Source organism: Plectropomus leopardus, chromosome 11, assembly GCF_008729295.1.
Source record: "Plectropomus leopardus isolate mb chromosome 11, YSFRI_Pleo_2.0, whole genome shotgun sequence".
NCBI classification, from domain to species: Eukaryota; Metazoa; Chordata; class Actinopteri; order Perciformes; family Serranidae; genus Plectropomus; species Plectropomus leopardus.
In genome coordinates, this window is record NC_056473.1 from 30353467 (window position 1) to 30376060 (window position 22594).

Genomic DNA, 22594 nt, shown 5'->3' on the forward strand with positions numbered 1-22594 from the left:
GGGTGTCATGATTGATGACCAGCTGACCTTTAAGGTTCATGTGGCCTCAGTTTCTCGGTCTTGCCGTTATGCCCTCTACAACATCGGGAAGATCAGACCCTTCCTGACCCAACAGGCCACACAGCTTCTGGTTCAGGCTCTTGTGATCTCATGCATTGACTACTGCAACTCTCTTCTGGCAGGCCTCCCTGCATGCTCATTCAAACCTCTTCAGATGATCCAGAATGCAGCAGCACGTCTGGTCTTCAACCAGCCCAAAAGAGCACATGTCACCCCGCTGCTAATTTCTGTGCGGCACTTCTTCTGCCACTAGACGGCAATACCTGTGACCAATCACACCTGAAGCACTTTTTGCACTTACTAAGGGTTTTTTCCTTAAGTCTAAATTCTTGCTTGTGTTGTACGTCGCTTTGGATAAAAGCGTCTGCTAAATGAAATTGTAGAATTGTAGAAAAAACAATGTGAAATAAGGAATAAAGAAAGCTGGAATGTATGTGTACATATACACATGCTATAGCTTGTCAGTTTTGGTTATGTTAACCTTTGCACAATTTGCATTTGTCTAAAACCACGAGTTTCAGGCCACAATGAAATTAAATGAACATTTTTCCTGTTTTTAAGAGCTGAAGAATCTGATTTGTTCATACAATTCAAAAATCCAAATTTCTCCAAAAATTATTTTTGCTGAATTTTACATTTATAAAACTTTTTTATATACAAATTTCAAAAAATCTGATTTAGATGCACATCCTCAAATAATTTCAAGCTTGAAAATATATAATAAAAAACTAACCTAAAGTACAATTTATGCAAATCCTACAGCTTATATAACTACTTATATAACTAATTAGTTAAACCCCTGTCAGTGTTCATACTTCATACATTTCATTTTTGTCTGGTTTTTACCTACTTGTCTCATTATTTTCATTAGTAAATGTCTATATTGACCACTGAATGTGCTATTAATAAAAAGTTGGGGGGAAAAAAATACACAAATAAAAAAGACACCAATTCCCACAAACCACCGGGGCGGTTACGACTTTAAGTGCGTGCCCTCGTAGGGGAGCAGACACTGCACTTTGCGATCGCAACCGGCCTCGGTGTTGGTAAGAGGTAAGTTTTTATTACTTGTTTTAAGGAAACCGCCCTATAGAATAATGAATGGAAACATGCGCGAAAACAAAAAGCGCTAGTTTAGTGTGACATTTGAACAAGTATACGGCGGTATAAGTGGTTCAATTCGCTGCTGCCACCGGGTTTACGGCTAACGTCGGGCACGCCTATGTAGGGTAGCTGCTCCGGGGTCCGGGGGCTGCGCGCGCGGGCCCGCAGGAGATAACAACACTTGGAGGAGACGGGGAGTATTTTTAGCAACCGTTGAAAAGGCCAATGCCTGCCAGCCAGCTAGCTAACGCACGAAAATATCATTTATCTGACGCCTAACATTTGCTGGTGGGGAGGCATGCTAGGTAGCTAACTGTATTTGCTAACGCAGGCTAAGTTAGCAAACAAGACAGCTCACACGCTAGTAGCAGCTAGTTAGCGTAACTAGCCACAGCAGCTTTTCGATTTATTGACAAGTGACCTTATTTCACCCTTTCTCTAGCCTGTACTGTATTCACTCGGACCTTGAATTATTTATGTCTTGTATGTTTGCAAGGTATGTGGTTTCATAGCTGATTTTCAGTGCTCATAGATTGTTCTAGTAACAGCATTGCACCGTTATGTGAAGCACATGACTTGTGCTGTCAGTGTCACCCAGGCGGATAGCGACATGTTTTGCAAAACTCGGCTTGCCTGTTTTCATTGGAGCCGTTTTGAAAATGTGTGTTTTTTTCACAGTGTGGTGGTAGTTACACACCTGTAGTGAACTGAGTTCTAGTTTTCAATAGTATATAAGTCACAAGGGGAATTGTACCGCAAAACGAGTTCATTTACTTTCGATACTTTAACTACGACGTACCGAAAATACTTATTTCTTTTACAAAAGGAGGTTTTTGAATGTACATATTGTTTAACCCTATAAATGTGGAGAAACTTGGCTTTTTTTGTGCTGCTCTCAGATGTCTTTCACAAGAATTTAAACCTTTGAATTCAAAAACATGGGATCAGTTAGTAGCATGGTAAGAATTGTTTCACAAATTGCATATTAAAAAGCTAGGGATAAACTAATGATTTTCATAATAACTAGTTTTACTGTTGTTATTATTATTATTATAAAACGATTATAACAGTATCATAATAACATATTTAAAATTATATGCACCTTTTCATATATCTTTTCTTATGTTTTTTACTTTCTTCTTTGTTTTATTTATTTGTGTATCAATATTATTGTTATTATTATTATTTGTTGTCTTTTTCCACTGTTTTTTTAAAAGAAGATTCCCTGCATTGTTTTACTAATTTCTTGCTAATTTTTGGGTAATTTCTTCTTTTGTTGCTTATTGCCTTCTTCCCATGTTTCTAATAGAAGTTAAACTAATTTGCTAAGATTATTAAACGGTTAATCGGGAATGTATTATATATCTGTGTTTTTTTTCTTGTTTTCTTTTTACAGAGAATAATTCCACCAAGTGAACACAGTTATGTTTCAAGCTGATATAAATCTATGGGATCCGTATTGTGTATTTAACCGCTTTGGATTTGTTCTTTTGGTCTGTAAGGGTTAATGTTACTCCATCAGAATTGGAAATTATCACCAGCCAAATGCTGGTAAAATAGTAAGGGTCGACAGATATTGGTTTTTCATGACAGATACCAATACCAATTAATAGTAGTTAAAGATGCCAATATTTGGAACCGATATGCATTTACAATAAAAATGAGAGTGAAAATGTAATTAAAAATTTGGTTTTACAAAGTAAAAGTTCCTCCCATGCTGACACTTTCTTTCTTTTTTTAAATTCATTTTATTTGCGATCATTAAAATAAAATATCAATACTGATACTGGCAAAATGCCAAATATTGGTTCCCAGTTATTGGCCAAGCGAATAATCTGTTGACTCATATGATATATGCAGGTGACTGTTAGATTTTGCTTCGCTTTCAGCCAAAAAAACAAGTAATCTGTTGAGAGGCTGGTAGATTTTTGAATCCACCAGCAGCAGTGGCAGGTGGACAAAAAAGCTAATTTCAACCCTGTATGCTGGTTTTAGGTCAGGGATGCACAATATTGGATTTTTTTGCCCATATATCAATTCCTTTGGCTGATAACTGATTCTGACATTGATATATAGGTGTACATTTTTTTAAACCTAATTTTAATGATCATGACATCATATTATGCATACATGTGAGTACCAGTTGCCTTAAATGTTATAATATATTGTAATGTAACTGTATTTAAAATGTATTTTTGCTGAATCTGGTTCAAAGAAGTGTTTCTAATATTTTTGTTGATATAAATGGCAGCAGACAAAATATTACCAACACCTGTATTATTTCCCGAAGGTGATTAGTAAGGGTGGGGGAGAAAATCAATACAACATAGTATCACCATATATTGCATGGCAAAAATGTTTCAGTACACACACACCAAGTATTGATATTATATTATAATCATTATTAATGCTGCAAATACAAATTTAACTTTTAGGTATCCTGTTAGGTAAAAAATATGTCGCTTTGTCAGTCCACTGGATACATATTGCTGCAATAGAAATTACCCAAGTAAGATGATGAAGACTGAAAACTTTATGTTTATGAGATAAAAACACAGTTTTTCATTAATTTTCAATTTTTAAAAAAGTCATGAATTGAAGTATGTGTTATATAAAATATCACAATAATTATCACAATACTAATTATATTGCAAAACATTCAAAATCGCAGCAATATGTTATTGTAATCTAAGTATTGTGACAGTTTTGCATTAGGGGGGCTCTAGTTGATTCCCACCCCTAGTGATCCGCAAATGACTTGTGTCATTTTCATACTCTTTTAGCCAACCAACTTAGTAGACAAGGCTGCTGTTTGGGTGTATTTGTGTTTATCGCCTGCATTTTCATCCATTTTTCATCTGTGTTTCTGACCTGCTCTTCTTCTGTTCCTCCAGTGTGTGTTGCTGGGTGATTCAGGATGGTGGACAAGCCTGTGTGGGAGCACATAGGATCCAGCTTTGTGCAGCACTATTACCAGATGTTTGACAGTAACAGAGAACAACTCGGATCCATATATGTGAGTGTGACAGAACCATGTTTTCATTCAGTGGCAAGATGTCTTATGAGTTATTTTTGTTTATGAATGCATCACAAATCAAACAAGAATGTTGGGTCATTTCTACACTAGTTGTGTATAAGTAATTACAAACCGAGTCTGTTCAAGTAGGATTGGTAATACAGGTTTTATTTAAGAAAGTGTGGCCAATAAAATTTTTAAAATGCCTGGGAACATCTGCCTCAACAAGCAGTCTTAGCTGGTGTAAAAATAAATTCACAAATAGATGAAAAAGGCATTGTTGCACAGCACTACAATATAATTCAAAACACATTTAAATCTGAAAAGACTAATCAATTAATTGATTAGTTGATGGAGAGAAATTAAATCCTATTTTGATAATACCTTACTTGTTTCAGTAATGTTAGAAGAAAAAACGCTAAATTATCTCTGTTCCCAGCTCCTTGAATGTGAGAATATGTTGCCTCTCTCTGTTGTGTGAATAACTTAATTAGGTAAACTGAATGTTTTGTGTTTTGGACTGTTCAAACACAAGCAGTCTTTGTCTCTGGGAAATTGTAATGGGTCTGTTATATTTTTTTTTTCACATTTTATTGACAAACAACAAATCATTAATCTATTATCTGTAAGCAGCAACTCACTGTTTTCCCCCCGTCTCTCTCGCTCCACACAGATTGATTCATCATGCCTCACATGGGAAGGACAGCAGTTCCAGGGAAAAACAGCAATTGTTGACAAACTCGCTGTGAGTTTATAACTTGTGTTTTATACAGAGGTAACTTTTAACAGGTGGTGGGTGGCCCAAGTGAGAAACATGCTGGAAATTTCGATTTCATGCACACAAGAAATCTGGTTATGTTGGTAATCAGACAACCCACTTACATGCACTGTAGTAACCTGGTTATTGTGAAAGCTGTGTAGACACGCAGCAGTCAAGTAAACCAATTTTAAAACCATAGTACAATTCTAATAATTATTATTATATATTATCAATGTTTAACTTTCAATTAAATAGTTCAACAGAAGTAAGAGAAATCTTAGGTAAATGCTTTGATTTATTATATTCTTTTAGTGTCTGAATGTGTGTATTAATGTTGCCTTTGTATACTATTCCTTTGTCTTTGTGTGTACCAGAGTCTACCCTTTAGTAAAATAGGGCATAATATAACGGCGCAGGACCACCAGCCAACTCCAGACTGCTGCATCTTGAGTATGGTTGTAGGACAGCTAAAAGTAAGTGGTGCTATCATTCACACCTTATTTTAAAGCATGTCATATGTTTAACAGCCAAATCATCACACATTGAATTCCAAAGTATGTTTTTTTTAGTTTACTGTGTAGCCGTAAAATGAGAAAGTTGGTGGTGCTTGGTGCTCATTAATCTGTATCCAACACGGCGGCCGATTCACAAACTGTCTTACCGTACAGTTGACATCATTAACCTGACATGATTGCATCTACATAGAGCCTACGTCGTAGGTATGGCATTGAAGTATAAATCCTATTTTAACTTATTTGGTTTCTGGCTTTGAGGAAAAAGTAGCTCATGATCACAAATATTGGTTAAACTTTCCCAGGCCGTGGAAATAATATTGGAAATTTCAATTAAATGCTTAATTTCCCCTTTAAGCTAAAACTCCTAACCTTGATTTGATCTGCTAGTTGGGTAGGTAACCTCCCCCTACCTTGAAGGTAGACTTTCAGTTTTGAGTTTGCAGACCCCAACTCCAATCCAAGGTCCAAAAAGGTGTTTTTCTATTGCAGTTTTGCAAAATATGTATAAATGTCTGTATGTATGTATAAATAATATTTTTCGACTTGCCTGAAATACGACCTTGTGTGAGCGAAAACCTTTGAGGAATAAATGGGAGTTGTTGTTTTTTTTTGGTGTATTTGATATTCGCAGTTTCAATTTGTGCAATTTGAGGAGAAATGAAAACCCGTCCAGTACGTCAAGTTTTATCATTACATTTCTTAATTTTCTCCCTGCATACCGTTTTATGTTCCCCGGCTAGCTGAAATGATTTTTAAATAGAGTTTAAATCTGATGAGTTTGAAAAATGTTGAGCAAGTTGGGCAAGGAAAAAAAAATGGGTCAAAAGTTTTGAAATTTTGCCCATGAAAATGAATGGGAACCCTGAAAAGTGATTGGTACGCCCCACAACTGGTGATCAGCGGATAAATAAAGAAACTGTGCTGCTGACTTTTTCCTGAATCTTTGCTCTTTGTGCGTGTGTTCGCAGGCAGATGACGACCCCATCATGGGTTTCCATCAGAGTTTCCTCCTGAAGAACATTAACGATGCTTGGGTGTGCACCAATGACATGTTCAGGCTGGCCCTTCACAATTTTGGCTAAGCCCCTCTCCCCTCACTGGTGGGCAGGGGCGGCCATAGTGAAAGGCACCATGTGATGAAGTACGGAGGGAGGGGAAGGAGGAGCTGAGGATGGAGAGAAGGGAGAACCTCATCCCTCCCTCCTGCTGTCTCATTAACGCCTGCTTGACAAACAAGCAAACACCGGATTCTAGATGTCAATCACTGAACCTCATCCAGGTGGGTTTTTAAACCCCGCCCAGCCAGTAGAACTGCAACGCATTTCTTTGCTGAGAGCCGGCCGACCAATCAGATGCCCCTGTCTGCTACTCTGCTGATCTGCATGACGCTGGGAGTCCCCCGTTTTCAAATCTCCACTCAAGCCACCACAAAGACAAACAGCTGACCGACGCCATTAACTCATGCTCTGCTCCGCTCTCCACCGTTCTTTACCGAAACCTAACCCGTTCTACTTTACTGTTGACTCCAATGCTGTCAACTCAGTTCTGTAAGCGCTGCCGTTGACTGGTTTTGTAGATCCATGTTCAGGTTGAGAGTTGACTCCATCAGTTCTGACTTCTTGTGTTGTAACTTGTTTTTAGATGCCACTTGTGTGTTGCCTTAGTGTGTTTAACTGAGTTTTATCTTCCTGTACACAATTGTTAACTTTGCCATGATTCATTCTCATGCCAGGTTTTGCTCTCGCAAACCAAAGAATCATGGAGGGCGTAAAGTTTGAGTTTGCTGTGTGGTGGGCTCCTGCATATTCTCTCTCGCTCTCTCTTTCTCTCCATCTGTCTCTCACTCTTTCTTGATCTGTCTTTCTCTCTCACACACGTCTGGCAGTTAACATGGACTACAGCCGTGATAGACAATAAAGCCTGGACTTTTTTCATAACGGTGTGGCCTTGTCTCTCCGCATCTTCCCTATAGAGTACCCCACGAATCAGTTAGCATTTCAGCACCATTGTTTCCCTCATCTCAAAGTGAGTGCGTTTTTTGAATGGGTTTTTGGGTTAGAGGCCTGAAATAAGGTCTGTGGTTAACACTACCTTAAAATATGTCAGTAAATACCCCACTGGCAAACTTGTATGTGTCTTAAAAATCGAGTTTTCTAACAAGTGGTTAAATGAGACTGCAGAGCATCATCATGCGGAGATGCGCTCAACACAACTTCACCGCCTCGTGTCAGTGACTTTAAAGTAATGCGACCGTGGTGTAGTTTGTATAAAGCCTAATGGTAGCTTTTTACTCATAGAGATTTCAGTTAGGCTTCAAAAAGTCTAAAAGTTCTGTCCATTTGTGAAAATTATCTTGCTGAAAAAAGGTGTAAGTATTTTAAATGTGTGTTTGCCAAAGAGTTTATATTTTGCCATAATCCAGATCCCACAGGCTTTTTGACGAGGGAACCATGGCAATAGTAAATTCTTTTTCGGCGTACAGAAAAATGTAATTTCCTTAAAAAAAAAAATTGTTAATTCAGTCATTTTTCAGTAAATGTATATAAGCATAACAGTGAACATACAAAAAAGTATGGAAACCTGCACATTACTTGTGCATGTTGATAAAACATATGTTTCTGGTTACACATTTAATTGATGAACCATAAATTGTAAATGTGTTTGACCTAAAAATATCCTAACCTCTCTTAAATAAAAATCCAGAAGGGAATTTTAGCACTCCAGTTCGCTGACCTTATAAGACAGCCCCCAAACGTGCATCTTCCCCAGATCCTTCAAGGTCGCAAGGACAACGTGCACGCTTCACAGGAAAAAGAGGGGGAAAAAATGTCATCCCCGAGGCACTATATAGCTGAGTTAATTATCCTTTAATTATCTTTCTACAGAATATGTTATTACAAATGTAATTTTTGCTTTTTGCAGATGTTTTAGCTTGGGTGACATTACTGCAGAGGATCAGCTGGAAAAAAATATTTTTATTTATTGGGATCCAATGACTTAACAAATGACAAATAACTTCGCATCAGCCATTGGTCCTCTGCATTGTAACCGGGCCTATATTGACCTTATTAAGAGGATTGTGTTGCCGAGCCAGATGTGACCTATCCACAGTTAATACAGTCCATCAGTGTTATAAAATCCACCATATTAGTTACATTCATTAAATCATAACAGGCTGCAAACCTTAGTGCCACAGCAACTCCCAGCCTCTTGTGGCCTTATATAAAAAATTAGTTGCACACTTGACTGCTTCTACTGCTATCTATTTATTTACAGCATCAGTTAGCCTGTATTTTTACAGTTTCAGAGTCAATAAGTGCAGGAGACCACACTGATGACGCAGGTCTGGAAGTAGGAGCCAGTCAACTGACGTGCTCATTACTCAGAATCTATATATAGAGTCTGCCCTTAAATAAATAATAGCTTTTCACTGCTTAAAATAAATGACAGATTGATTGACTAAAATAATAATAAACTAATAAAAAGTGATTTTCTTTTTTACTGGAATCTAAAACAATTAGACCTGGTGATTAAAAACACTGAATAAAGCAGTTTCATGTTACAAAAAAAGTGTTTCTTTGATGCTGTTAAGCAGACAGGCTATAAGTCCAGCACCTGCTGATGCACGCTCCCCTTTTGTGTGCTCACCTTTCTGTCTCTTATAACTCAAGGTCAAGATGATCAGGAGGTTTGTTTTACCAGCAGACAAATTATCCGCAGAGAACCCACACACACCCCTATAGAGGTTCTAGCTAAGCAGTAATGTCCTAAAATCCATGAAATGTCATAAAACTCCAGAAACATCTTAAATTTCTAGAAACATCCTAAAATCCTAGAAATGTCCTAAAATCAAAGAAATGTCATAACATCCCAGAAATGTCCTAAAATCCTAAAATTGTCCACAATCAGAGAATTGTCTTAAAATCCAAGAAATGTCCTAAAATCCTGGAAATACCCTAAAATCAGAGGAACATCCTAAAATCTTAGAAATGTCCTAAAATACGAGAAACGTCCTGAAATCCTGAAAACGTCCTAATATCTTAGAAATGTCCTAAAATCTGAGAAATGTCTTAAAATACGAGAAATGTCCTAAAATTAGAGAAATGTCCTAAAATCTATTAAATGTCCTAAAATCCTTAAAAGTGTCTTAAAACCCCAGAGATGTCCTAAATTTCTAGAAATACCCTAAAATCCTAGAAATGCCCAAAAATCTAAGAAATGTCATAAAATCTAAGAAATGTCCTAAAATCCTAGAAGTACCCTAAAATCAGAAAAACATCCTAAAATCTTAGAAATGTCCTAAAATCTGAGAAATGTCTTCAAAGATGAGAAATGTCCTGAAATCCCCAAAACATCCTAAAATCCTAGAAATACCCTAAAATCCTAAAAACATCCTAAAATAAGAGAAATGACCTTAAATCTGAGAAATGTCCTAAAAATCTAAAAACATCCTAAAATCAGAGAAACGTCCTAAAATCCTCAAAATGTCTTAAAATATGAGAAATGTCCTGAAAACATCCTAAATCGAGAAATGCCTTCGAATCCTATAAGAGTCCTAAAATCCTAGAAATGTCCTTAAATCTAGAAACGTGTTTGGGGCTGCAGCGACTGGCCCCTGGCAAGAGGCCCCTAAGCAAAGCAGGTTGAGTATCCCTGCTCTAAACCTCACAAGTTGGGGTAGGAACCAATGACCTGACGCGGACACGGAGTCGGACCTCACGGCGCGGACCTAACGGAAGTTTAGACGGTTGCTCTGGGTGAACGAAGCATCGCATCAAACAAGAATTATTCTCTCCCCCTAAATTAACCCGGTTTCCCCTTTCCCTCACACATGGCGTCCAATTCCAACATAGACATTGAGGGTGCGACCCAGCATCTCCGGGACATCCTGAAGCTCGACCGGCCCGGGAACAGCACCGGTGAGTCGGACCGGGAACGAGCAGCGGCTGCGCTGGTTTAGGCCGCAGAGGCTAATGCGATGCTAGCTGGTACCTAGCTACCGTGAGTTGGTTTAGCGCGCTGCTGCACTCGAGTAAAGTTAGCACAACAGTAGTTTCACGCCAACGAAAGCAACCATACCGCGTGCAGTCATAATTTGAATAGCAACTAATGTACACATGTATCTCTTAACTATTTTTATTATGAATTGGTTCACGTTTTGTCGTAATGTTGGAGCGCTAACTGCGCCGGAAAGTCGTCCCAAGCGTTAGCTACGAGCTAGCTTATGTCTCAGTCTATTTTCTGGACTATGAAAGCTGTGTCTTTGCTACCAGGCGGCGATAAACAAAATAAAAAAATGTTTTTTAATCGAAATTATCTATTGAACACTTGCTCATGTGTGACATACTTAGTAAACTGAGTTTTATCTTCAAACCGCATCGTTAAGCCAGATTTATTTCACTGCTATCAAGAATTAGCTTGAGCCTCCATAACTGCGTAGAAGGTCAGTGTTCCTGGCTAATATAGATACTCTCCTTTAAAGGTTGTTTGTGGTTCTCCAGCCAAGTAATAATCGATTATAACGAAATTAACACCTGTAATAATGATGAAGTTATTTTAATAAAAGCAGAACTTGCTTTTTAGGGAGGATGTAGATAAAGAATACACAGGTTTCTTGAAATGTAGTCTCAATCATGCTCCACAGTAATCTGCTCCTGTATTAACGTTATTTACCTTTATAGGCCAGTATTTTGATGTTTATCTATTTTGAGACGTACATCATATTTACATAGCAACACATGATTATGTCTGTATGGACTGTGGAGCAGTCTGTCTTTTTACCTAGACATTTTTCTCTAGCTACTTTTTATATATACAGCACTTTACAAAGCTCTCAGGCTACCGAAAATTTGTATTTTTTAGTTGCAATGAGGATAGACATATAGTCTCTTTATTAAGATACAAACAAAGAATACAGAGAACATGTGCAATGCATCAATATATCCAAAAGTCAGATCAAACTAGATCGTTCGGACTGAGGTCAATATTTAGTGTTAACATGGAATTGGATCATGTAATTACAAGAAAAGTTATGAAATTAGAAAAACTAAATTTCAGACCTGGAAATGATTTGGAATTAACAGAGTGTTTTGGAAAAGTTTGAAAAAAAAACAAAACATTGGTTTGGCTGTTGTTTAAATATTTTCACGAAAAATCTCAAAACACATCTATCATTTCGTGAAATTTCTTCCTTGTGTTGCTAATTTTAAAATGTAGTGCTGCGCTGCATGACAGGTGATTCATCACTAGTGTCATGTGACACACAGACAAGACTGGCGTCATGCCTTTGCCAAGATTGCAGCATCACAGACGTTCAGGTTCAGGCGAGGTCACAAAAACAATTATTAGATATGTTTCAAAAGCATACACTCTTCAGAATCCTAATGCAAATGTGCAATATCTAGAATCTTTGATCTCCTATCCCTCAAAAAGAGATATGTGGTGATGTGGTCAATTGGCATTTATAGCTAGTTGGCGACAGGAATGTCTAACAAATAAGTGAAGTTTGCAAGGGCTAGCATTTTGCTTATTTGCAAATGCCTGGGAAATGTGTGTTTGTTAATGGAAGGCTGTTTGTTTTTATTTTTTTAATAATTCAAAAAAATTGTATAAAACTTTTTTGAGTAAGATAAGAGACGCATTATTTAGGCAGCTAAAAAAAGAGGGACACTGTCCACCTCCTCTCATCACTCCCTGCAAAGGTATGTGAGGAAACAAAAAAGGGAGAAAAGACACACACAAAAATCAGAAAAACAAAAAACAAAACACTCCAACAAAAAACAGTGTAGTCTGTCTGTTTCTGTGGTCATTCGTGAAAAAGTTTCATTGCATTATGAGAAGTGTATAAAGATAAATGTTCAACTGATAGTAAAAGTCAATGACGTGATAAGGCCTTTTAGCCTTTTAGTGCTGTAGCATAATAAAGGAAGGGTTGTGATATCTGTTTAAATCTGTGTTTTAACTGGTATCTCATAACATCTTGGGTTCCCATGATAATACAATATGTTTCTGCTTTGGGCTGTGACCACTGTAACAATAATACAGTAAGAAACCTCCAGAACAAACGGGATCTATCTAAAGGCTTAGAATTTTCCTGCTGGATTGTAAAGTACGTCTTTGTACGATGTATCTTAAAATAACCCCTGCATTCATCGTCTTTCCTCAGATGCCCCATCAATTGATGGCCCAAGAATGCCGTCTTTTAATGGGGAGCTGAATGGGTTATTGGGAGCAGCAGGCCTTTTAGGAGGCACTGATCGGTCGACCATGTCAGAATCTTCCAGACCAATCTCCACAGACTTAAGCAGCGCTCAAGAGTGTCAGATAATGTGAGTTGGTTTTTAAAATCTTTGAACTTTAACAACTTTGCATTTAGGCTGACTCTGTCATCATCCATTTGAATTTGATTATTAAAAATGCATATTTTGTAGCCATTTGTATTAAAAAAAAAAACAACAACAAAAAACTAAATCCCCGTTGAACTAAAATGTATCTGATGCAATTCAAGCTGCCTTTCTGGTGATGATCGCTCCACCTGCATCCCCATCACCTCCAACAATGTGGAGATTGTGGCGAGTCAAGATTCCAGCATCAACAGCAAGGCTCGTGGCAGCAACAAGGTAACAAGACAATTCATGTCAGTTTAGTTTATAATGAGCAACACAGAAATGGAGATCGACATCGCCAACAATGTTTGCGATGAGTCACCAGAGTTGAGAGGTTGCTTTTGTTGCAGTGCATTTAAAAAAATCAGATTCTTGAATCCTTAAAAAGAATAAAAACCTTGATTTTTTTTTCTAAATGTATAGAAATTATAACTGATGTAAATGTTTGAATTAATGCATCATTTTTAATGGCCTCTTGGTTAAAAAGTTAAAATGAACTTTGTTCAAGGATGATTTATTGAATTTGACTTAATAAACTTTGTTCAGAGAGATTTTATTTATTTTGAATGGTGAATGTGTTTTTCATTCAGGTGAAGATTCAACCTGTTGCCAAGTATGACTGGGAACACAAGTATTATTATGGCAGACTGATAGCTGTGTCCAACTCCTTCTTGGCCTACGCCATCAGAGGTGAGTGTGCCTTTTATTTCTACCATCAAATAACTAACAGCAAATAGCACTTGAGATGTTAAAAACAAGATCTACTACCATGGATGATTGTTAATATCTTGAATTATGACACAAAAAAATATTACATGACACAAAAAATATTAAATCATCAAGATCTATCCTTTAACACACGAGAAATCAGTGCAGTGAGTCAGGGACTGGTGTGATGTGCTCCACTTTGTTGGTGTTAGTGAGGACTCTGGCAGCAGCATTTTGGATGAGCTGCAGCTGTCTGGTTGATTTTTTTTAAACTTCCCATATCCAGGAAGACTCAAAGTTGTAATTGCTGCCAAATTGGCTTTCACAAAGTACTAAATTGGGGTCTGAATACTTTCATTACATCTACAACACAACAAAGTGTGCAAAAAGTATAGGTGAATCAACTGTACATTGAACCAACTTTTATTTCTAAGTAATTTGAAATAAAACCGTAATGAACAATTCAATATGCATTGTATAAATATTAGATTTTATTTCTCACTTGTGTTGGTGTCTTAAAAAGCAGATAGAGAGGAAGTGAATGTTTTTTTTTTGTCTCTGCTGCTCATAGCATTGAAAGATGCAAAAGAAATAGTGACCCTGTTAGTTTGAATAATACCCACCTCACTGTCTGCAGTTTTAATAGAAACAGTTTTCTTTGTAGAAAATACTTATAAATAAGAAACTGTTGTTTGTGTATGTGTGAAAGGAGGCCACAGGTTAAGTTAATATTTCCTCTATGTAATATTCCAGTTCACTATGTGTTTGCTCAAATGAATTGAGTGATGTGATACCCCAGGCTCCTTATCAGTTTCTTTATAACAAACCTCTCTCTTCCCTCAGGAGCCAATAACCATGCAATGATTCGTGTCCTGAGTCTGGGTTTTAATGAGCGCTCCCTACTGAAGGGCTTCACCGGAGCCGTCACAGATCTTGCTTTCGCCCACCTCGACTCCTCCCTGTTGGGTTGCGTGGATGAAGCAGGCAACCTGATGGTCTGGCAGCTCACCTGCACTGGAAACAAGATACTGTATCCTGACATGTGGGAGAAATTGGAAGGGGGTGTGTGGGAGGATGTGCAGGTCTATGTGTGTCTCTGCAGAGTGGATGTTGCTGCCTTTGCACTGTTTATTTCATCTTATTTCTGTGTGTTCTTTTTGCAATAATGACTCACAGCAGCCCAAACTGCCTTGTGATTTTGCACAAATAACAACCTGTTCTGGCAAAGTGATCATAAAAACAGATCTTTCAAAAAGTGCTTTTTGTCCAGTTTTCCTTAAGGGGATACTTTGCTAATTTCAATCAGCTTTGTATCAGAACAGTGGACTAGTTTTATGTGAGGTCTCTCTTTATATCGATGAAATACTTCTTTAACCCATGCTTCCTACAGAGATCAGATAGTGGTTCATATCCAACGGCCAGAAGACACTCCACTGAACTCCCACCGTCGGCTCATCTGGTGCCCGTTCATCCAGGATGACAGTGATGAGAACCAGGATGACACTAGCCAGACTTTAGCCCTTCTTCATGAAGACATGGTATCAGTTGTTTTGGCATCAGAATTGTATCGAGAGAGAAAAGTGGAAACTATGCATGCCTAATGTTACTGTCCGCTCTCTTTAGGCTGAGGTTTGGGACCTGGAAGTCCTAAGAGCGAACAACAGCAGTTGGCCCGTCGATGCCACAGACGTGAAAGAAGGGCTCATCACAGTCAAAGGACATAACCAGGTAGGAAGAAACAGCAATGTAAGGATTTTTTGTAGAGTGCTGAAAAGTACTTAACCAGCCGTGTGTAGGGTGCTGCAAGGAAGACCTTTATTTGTAGTTAAAGTTTGCGTCATTGCCTAACTCTCAACAAAAATCCTATGGGATTTTTTAAAAATTATTGCAGAAAATAAGATTTGTGCCAATCAAACGGTAATGATAGCCAAAGTTTTGTTCAGCAAGATAGTTTTAACACATGAACCAGATTTATGGTTTTTGAAGTGTAAATGCAGTCACCAGAAGTAAAAAGCTAATGTTAGGCTATAAACAAACTACATAACAGTGGGGTATTTACTGTTGTACTTTCCTTTGTAGAACAAAATCTTAGGTCTCTGAAGACCTTATTTTGGGCATCTAACCAAAAACTCATTAAAAAAAAAATGACTTTGAGACGAGGGATGTGGAATTGGTAACATGCAAACTAAATTCTGGCTTTTAGGACTCATTTATGCAGCATTCTATTGATTCAGAGCAATAAACAAAATTAAATTAGGCTTTGCAACCGTTTTTCTACAAAATACGCAAAACTATTTTCATGACTAAAGAGTTTGATGATTTTCATTAGAAAAAAATAAAACCACAGGAACAAGATGTACAAAGTTGTGTGCTGTATGATTTTGGGTTTGTTACACATATCCTTTGCAGTACTGATTGTGTTTTTTGTTTCATGTCCCTCCAGCGAGTCAGTGAAGGGGCCCTGTCTCCAGATGGAACCGTGTTAGCCACAGCCAGCCATGATGGATACATCAAGTTCTGGCAGATATACATAGAAGGAGGACAGGACAAACCGAGGTAACAAGAAGGGATTTCTTTTTTAATTTGTACCATCTCATTCATTTTTACCCGTTATCGTGTGATGTAAATGTAATTTTTTTCAGCAAAAAATAGCTACATTATCTGAAAATAGGACATGATCTTCATTATGTAGTTATAGTGACATGATTTCGCCAAAACAAAAAACCTACAAACCACTGAGGGGCTGCTATACAGGTGATTGCCTAATTGACATGTCGTCTTCCGTTTGGATCCGTTGAATGACTCTCCGTGCAGTCATACTCAAGCGTGTTTATTTACAATCACTGGGTCCGTTCAATGACATAACCTTCGCCGATCTACACACACTTATTTCCATTAATAACTTGTATGCAAAACAAACAAAAGGCTCAAAGTACGGCCACTACACGACAACAGTCAAAAAACTGTGTGCTTCCCTCACACACCATAGTTCATACACCGTCGACCGTGGCAACAAGGGAATTACAACAAAATAAAACATATTTCATTCACAGACTGATAAACACAAAAATGGCTCTAACAGTAGTGTTTTCCCCTCTCACCCACTTTGCGGTTTTATTAGTTTCATAACCCCGTTGAGATTAAGAATTTCTTTTTCAAGGGAGACCTGGCCAAGACAGACAGCAGTGAAAACACAAAGATGCAGACAGAGACTCAAAAGGGAGACACAATACAGTTCAAAAGCACTAACATTTGCATTAAGAGAGAACTACTATGAGCTCTATGAGTCAGAAGAGAACTTTTCTGGGGGTCAGTACAACCAGGCAGGCTAAAAACATTGACATCTTATAGGATCTGCTTGAAAGGTCCTGGAGTTTCAAGTTATTCTGCAACTAATTCCAGGCTGAGGGTGCAGAATACCCAAATTCCCAATGTCTGTCTGAGCATTTGGGACAGAGAGCGCCAAGAGGTCCTGAGAAAGCAATGAATACTGTTTTCCTCACCTTTTCACTTTTCTGTTCTCTGTTTTCCAGATGTCTTCATGAATTGCGGCCTCATGGAGGACGCCCCCTCTCCTGCCTTCTTTTCTGTGACAACCACAAAAGACAGGACCCCGAGTTAGTATACGCCAGTGCACACACAAGTTTTCAGTGAAAACTGTGACATCTGATGCTGCTACATGAATTTTATTTATTATTATTTTTTTTTTTTTACATTTTTCTTCTCCTCTTATTTGTCCCCTCTGGTTGCTTCCACTTTTCATTTTGCAGGGTTCCTTTCTGGCGGTTCCTTATAACAGGAGCAGATCAGAACCAGGAGTTGAAAATGTGGTGCACTGTTTCCTGGACCTGTTTACAAACCATCAGGTCATTGCTTTACTCCATCATTAAAATTTAAAATCTTTTTTATGCTCCGTGTCCTCTGTAATGAGGCATGAACTCGCTAAATGTCTGCTTTTAAAGTCTCCCATCAAAGGCTGGTGCTTCAGATCAGTCCAGATTATGTTCTCAAAGCTGCTATCTGAAGCTCATCTCATTATTTAATTTAGGAGCCACAGATTAAAAGATACCAATGTTTGCATTTTTTCGTTTTTCTTTTCAGGTTTTCTCCAGATCTGTTCAACTCATCAGTTCTGCCGAGTCTGAAGGCCAGTCTGGACCTCTCTGCCGAGTATCTTATCCTCACAGACGTACAGAGAAAGGTCAGCACAGTGTTGTCAGCTGTGTGCTTTAACTGATGTTCAAAAAAATAATTGTTTTAACAAATACTTTTGATCAGCTACTACGATTTTTTATTGTTTCCTTCCAACACCAGAAACAGCAGTATTAATACTTTTTACATAGATCACTCACATGCTCCTAAGAAAGACAAAAGAAAAAGACAGTATAAATACAGTGGAATAATTTGAACCACTAACATGATCCAAACAATAGACAGTACATATTGAAGAAAAGTGCTCGTTTTTAGCTAGTTAAAATTAAATACGAACTCGGGCTATCCCACATCTGAGAGCCGGCCCGAGTAACCGCTTCATACTCTGCTGTTGTCATTCTCTGCCAGGTTCTGTATGTGATGGAGCTGCGACAGGATCTGGAGAAAGGGAAGGCCAGTTTTACAGCGGTGTCCGAGTTCTTGCTGACTCACCCAGTGCTCAGTTTCGGGGTCCGGGATGTCACCCACAGCAGATTGCGACACACTGAGGTCCTCCCTGCAGAGGAGGAGAGTGAGAGCATGACAACAGGTGTGCACAAAAACACACAAAATGCATCACAAATAAAAAAAAATTATTCTCACCCCTGAAGTTTTTAGATAATTTTTGTTACCATGTACTGTTTTCTATCAATCTATGGCATGTTCTTAGTCACTCAGATATTCAAAAGGCCCGCACAAACACGGTTATTTTTAAAATAAGGCAATTTATGTGCTTTCAGCTTTTATTGGAGACTTTTTGGGACCACTGTTAAATTTAATTGGGCATTAAATATGTAGCAGCATTGATCCCAATTAACGCAGCATCACTTGTGTGTGTGTGTGTGTGTGTGTGTGTGTGTGTGTGTGCTTGTGTGCGCTTGTGTGCGCGTGTGTGTGTATTTGTGTGTGTGTTTTCTTCCAGAGGGCACACAAGGACCCACAGAGTCCAAGTCTGGGATACAAATTAAACTCTACTGTGTTCACACCAAGTAAGTTTCCGTCCGCTGACCGATGTCCGTGTCATGACCGTGTTGGCTTACGTTGACCTTAATTTCCCCAAAGAGGCGATATGGTGACCGTCTCCAAACACCATAGTCGAGCTTTTAATTTCTAACATTCAAACAAAGAAAATCACAATGTTTCCAGTCAAAGTTTTAAAAATCACAATTTATTTATTCTTTTGTCTCTCTGTGTTTTCAGGAGTCTGCAGGATGTCCAGATCTGGTTTCAACCCAATTTGGGTTCCAGCTCTGCAGTCTTCCTGCCACATTCTGATTCCCAGGATGGTTTAGGTAAGTCACACTCCCAGAAATTCAAAATTAAGCAGATGAAAGGGATAAATCTTTATCTTTACGTGTTTCTTTCTTACTGTTTGCATTTAACATCTGTAAGCTCTCCTGCACAAACTGCATAGAGAGAAAAGCAATCAAGGGTTAATTTAGTGAGAAATATCTTGGGATGGGAAAATGTTACATTATTTATGTTTAATCAACAGCCATGTAATGTAACTAAAGGGCTCACATAATTAATGTGTCAGAAGTGTATCTCAGTCATTTACTTAAGATATAAGTATATAATAGTGCAATTGCTTACTATTAGAGCATTCTTTGCCTTTTATGATAACGTTTTTCTCTTCAGCTCTAGCTCTCCTCCTGATCTTGGCTTTTACCTTCACTGTCTCCTCTCCTCCATCGTTTACTTTGATTTTTGACCTTGGATTTCATAAAATGTGTCAGTGCATGATTATTATTATAGAGGTCTTGGATTATGAGGAGTGAAAAGATGCTGCGAAAAAAAAAAGTTACTTTTCGTGTGTCCAGCTGGGTTTTCAGACAATCTCACCGACCAGAGCTCTGACAAGGAATCAGCAAGTGGCTCTCAGACTGACCTGAGGAAGATCCCATCACTTCCTGCCCCCGCTGACTTCCTGTCGAACTCAGGCGCCAGCAGTGGGACCAAGCTGATGACTCCTGATGCCTTCATGACGCCGAGCACTTCAGTAAGAACATTCAGGAGCCTTGTAGACGGCTGCTCTCCGTCTTTCAATGGGCTGTCTGGTTTATGTTTGACTCCAGCATGCAGTTTACAAAATAGTCAAAACACTTAAGCTCCAACAACAGAGCACCGTGCTTCAAACATTTTTGTATTTGTCGCCTAGCAACATCACAACCCTTGAATAGCACCTTCTCCCACGTATTGGTTGAGTGATGCAGTGCACAGCAGCTCAGAGCCCTGTTTATACAAACTGAATACCATCTCACCTGTCAACTGCGGCTGCTTGAGTTTAACATAAAGTCCAACTCAAAGAGTCAAAGATAAAGTAAATCTTCACTTTCACAAATTCTGTGAACATAGAGGCTGGGAGATAACTGAAGCATGAGATTTGGAATATTGACAGACATATATTCCCTGTGACAACCTTTTTTGGAAGACTGTTATGAAAGTGTATTGTTGAAATGGCTCATCTCAGTTATCTGCTGGTTGCTTTAGTTTTGTTTAGTTTGGGAAGTTTTGGTATTTCCCAAGAAATATCTAAGGAATACTTGACAGACAAATTAAATTTCAGTTACTCACTCCATGTTTGGTTTCAATCCTGGAGATTTCTCGCATGACTCCATGGTGAAAGAAGAATCCAAAAACTGAGAAAATTATTGATAAACTAAAGTACACAGGCTTCATGTTTTAAAAACACCAGAAGTATATCAAAATACTGTTTACAAACTATAACACAACTAGTGCAGTATAATCCAAGTCTCATTAATCCAGTGGTACAATCAGTACTTTGCAAATGCATGCATTTTTGCCTAAACATTATGTTTTAAAACACATATGAGTAGTGTGTTTGGGCAAGCAGGTGCATGAGACGATAAATGACTGATTTTACGGCTCGGGTTGTTTGAGATTTTGCTGTAAATAGATGTTTTAATATATTTTTGCTGTTATTAAATGGGGCCCATTTTCAGTTTCTTGTTTTTCGATACTTTACAGTTAGAAAGTGTGAGAAAACCGTTTACTTCAGGGCTTCAGTGTAACACTGAGTGAGTAATCGATGAACAAATATTTATCTTATGGGTGAAGTAATTACCTGACAGACAACAGACAGTAAGACGAGGAAAATAATGCTGGATATAAAAGAAGAATATGTTTTCTTATTTTCAGAAACACTTGTTATATTGACTTCTTATAACTCATTTTTTTGTCCCCCTCCAGGTACCGGCATCCCCCGGCAGCAGCGCCAGCAGTCTGACCATTGTGACAGCTATCAGCAGCAACTCTGACTCAACTAACAGGTGAACTTCTCTATGCAGTTTAGAAAGGATATGGTCATATTTAATGGATTAAAGAGAGACCAGCATCTGTATTTTCTATTTTTTTATTTGAAAACACTATTTTAATATTTCTCCTAATCACAGGCAGTTGTCCTCTCAAAAAGATTTTTTTTCTTTTTGATTATTACAGAATATGTTTACGATGCACAATGTCAGCTCTTCTAATTGTTAGACTTCTTTGGTGCTTATTAACTTGAATTATTTGAGTTACACAGAATCTATTATTGTTCCCTTTTGAGATGATTTCTTTAATGTTACCAGTTGTATGTTTGGATGTAAATTTTCAGCCATTGCAACATACCAGCGTCTTTCTTCCTTTTTAATTTTACATACATTAATTTTATCACCTGTAGATTAACATACCTACATGATCGCATGTGAGTGGCGTCCTAGAGTACAGTATGTCTGTGTTTCTGTGTGCAGAGCTATAGACGATGTCAATCAGAGTCCCAACAGAGTGGAGAACAACAGCAGCAGCAGTCTGGCACTCTCCACCTCCACCAGCAGCCCAAGAGCTGCCTCTGCTGTGCTGCTGCCTGGACTGGAGAACCTACAGGTAAGACCGGACTCTTTCTCGTACCTCTGCCAGTCTCTAAATACTGTGAATTACATAGTCCGTTTTTTTTTTTTGTCACTATACTCCTTATATCCATCTTTAGGCTTTAGCGTCCCCCAGTGGTCCTCTTGCCCTCGACGGTCCTCAGGTTCTGGATTCTCCCCTGCTGCCACCTCTGGCCTCTCCAACTAGGGCGCGCTCTCCTGACGTCATCTCCTCAGCCTCCACAGCCATGTCCCAAGACATGCCGGAGATTGCATCCCAGATCCTGCAGCTTCAGCGTGGACTAGTGTCCGGCTTGGAGGCTTTACCTCTTTCTGCCCTTCAGACAGACAGCATGGCCTCTGCTGCATCCGCCCTGCACCTACTCACGTCACCGCGCACAGCCAACAACAACAGGTATGTTGAAGCAATGTTAATGTAACCACAAGGAAAATGTATGCAGATTTAAGAGTTAAAAGTGATAAAAAAACTAGTATGGCCCTTTAAATTGACAAGATATTGTATTTTCTGTTTTAGCCTGTTGCCACTCGAACTCGGAGGTGGTGATGGACCAGTGGGCGGGGCAGCAGAGTCAGAGCCCAGACTCAGTCACACCCCATCTCTACTTGAGAACGCCTTATCACAGGAGAATCCTGGTGTTGGTGGAGGTTCATCAGATGGTAATGTTAGCCTCACGCCTTGGCCTGCTGCGCCCGACATCACCAGAGAAACCAGGAACAGTCTCAGGGACAACGGTCTTGGAGACTGGTAAGAATTTGCTCGCACAAATACATATTCAAAAACTTCAACATGAAGGATTTCACTCATCTGTAAAATGTCATTTGCTAAATCTGACCAGAACTTTACATTTTAGGAAATCACTTGTATTTAAGTAGAGGTCTAAAGCATTTTATGCCATTATTTAAGAAAACTAGGAAAATATTAGCCTGGCGAGACCATCGTGATGATGTGAGCTCAACATTCTGTT

The 22594-nt window shown here is 38.5% G+C and overlaps 2 protein-coding genes across 2 annotated transcripts in view; both read left to right on the forward strand.

Moving 5' to 3' along the window:
* Positions 1–1039: 1039 nt before the first annotated feature.
* Positions 1040–7392, forward strand: nutf2 (nuclear transport factor 2). The gene is made up of 5 exons (XM_042496880.1): positions 1040–1113; positions 4059–4180; positions 4854–4925; positions 5315–5413; positions 6424–7392. The coding sequence occupies exons 2-5, from the start codon at positions 4082–4084 to the stop codon at positions 6535–6537; spliced, it is 384 nt and encodes a 127-aa protein (XP_042352814.1). The 5' UTR covers positions 1040–1113; positions 4059–4081; the 3' UTR covers positions 6538–7392.
* A 2786-nt stretch (positions 7393–10178) lies between these two features.
* The window catches only part of edc4 (enhancer of mRNA decapping 4), a 33628-nt gene continuing 21212 nt past the window's right edge, over positions 10179–22594 (forward strand). The window contains exons 1-19 of the mRNA XM_042495835.1: positions 10179–10374; positions 12621–12783; positions 12963–13074; positions 13431–13530; positions 14392–14578; positions 14939–15086; positions 15172–15276; positions 15992–16104; positions 17082–17165; positions 17319–17414; positions 17650–17749; positions 18109–18289; positions 18662–18728; positions 18940–19031; positions 19560–19738; positions 20950–21029; positions 21492–21624; positions 21728–22023; positions 22144–22374. Of these exons, the coding sequence (XP_042351769.1) occupies positions 10287–10374; positions 12621–12783; positions 12963–13074; positions 13431–13530; positions 14392–14578; positions 14939–15086; positions 15172–15276; positions 15992–16104; positions 17082–17165; positions 17319–17414; positions 17650–17749; positions 18109–18289; positions 18662–18728; positions 18940–19031; positions 19560–19738; positions 20950–21029; positions 21492–21624; positions 21728–22023; positions 22144–22374 (2555 nt within the window). The 5' untranslated portion in view covers positions 10179–10286. The remainder of the gene's footprint in view (positions 10375–12620; positions 12784–12962; positions 13075–13430; positions 13531–14391; positions 14579–14938; positions 15087–15171; positions 15277–15991; positions 16105–17081; positions 17166–17318; positions 17415–17649; positions 17750–18108; positions 18290–18661; positions 18729–18939; positions 19032–19559; positions 19739–20949; positions 21030–21491; positions 21625–21727; positions 22024–22143; positions 22375–22594) is intronic.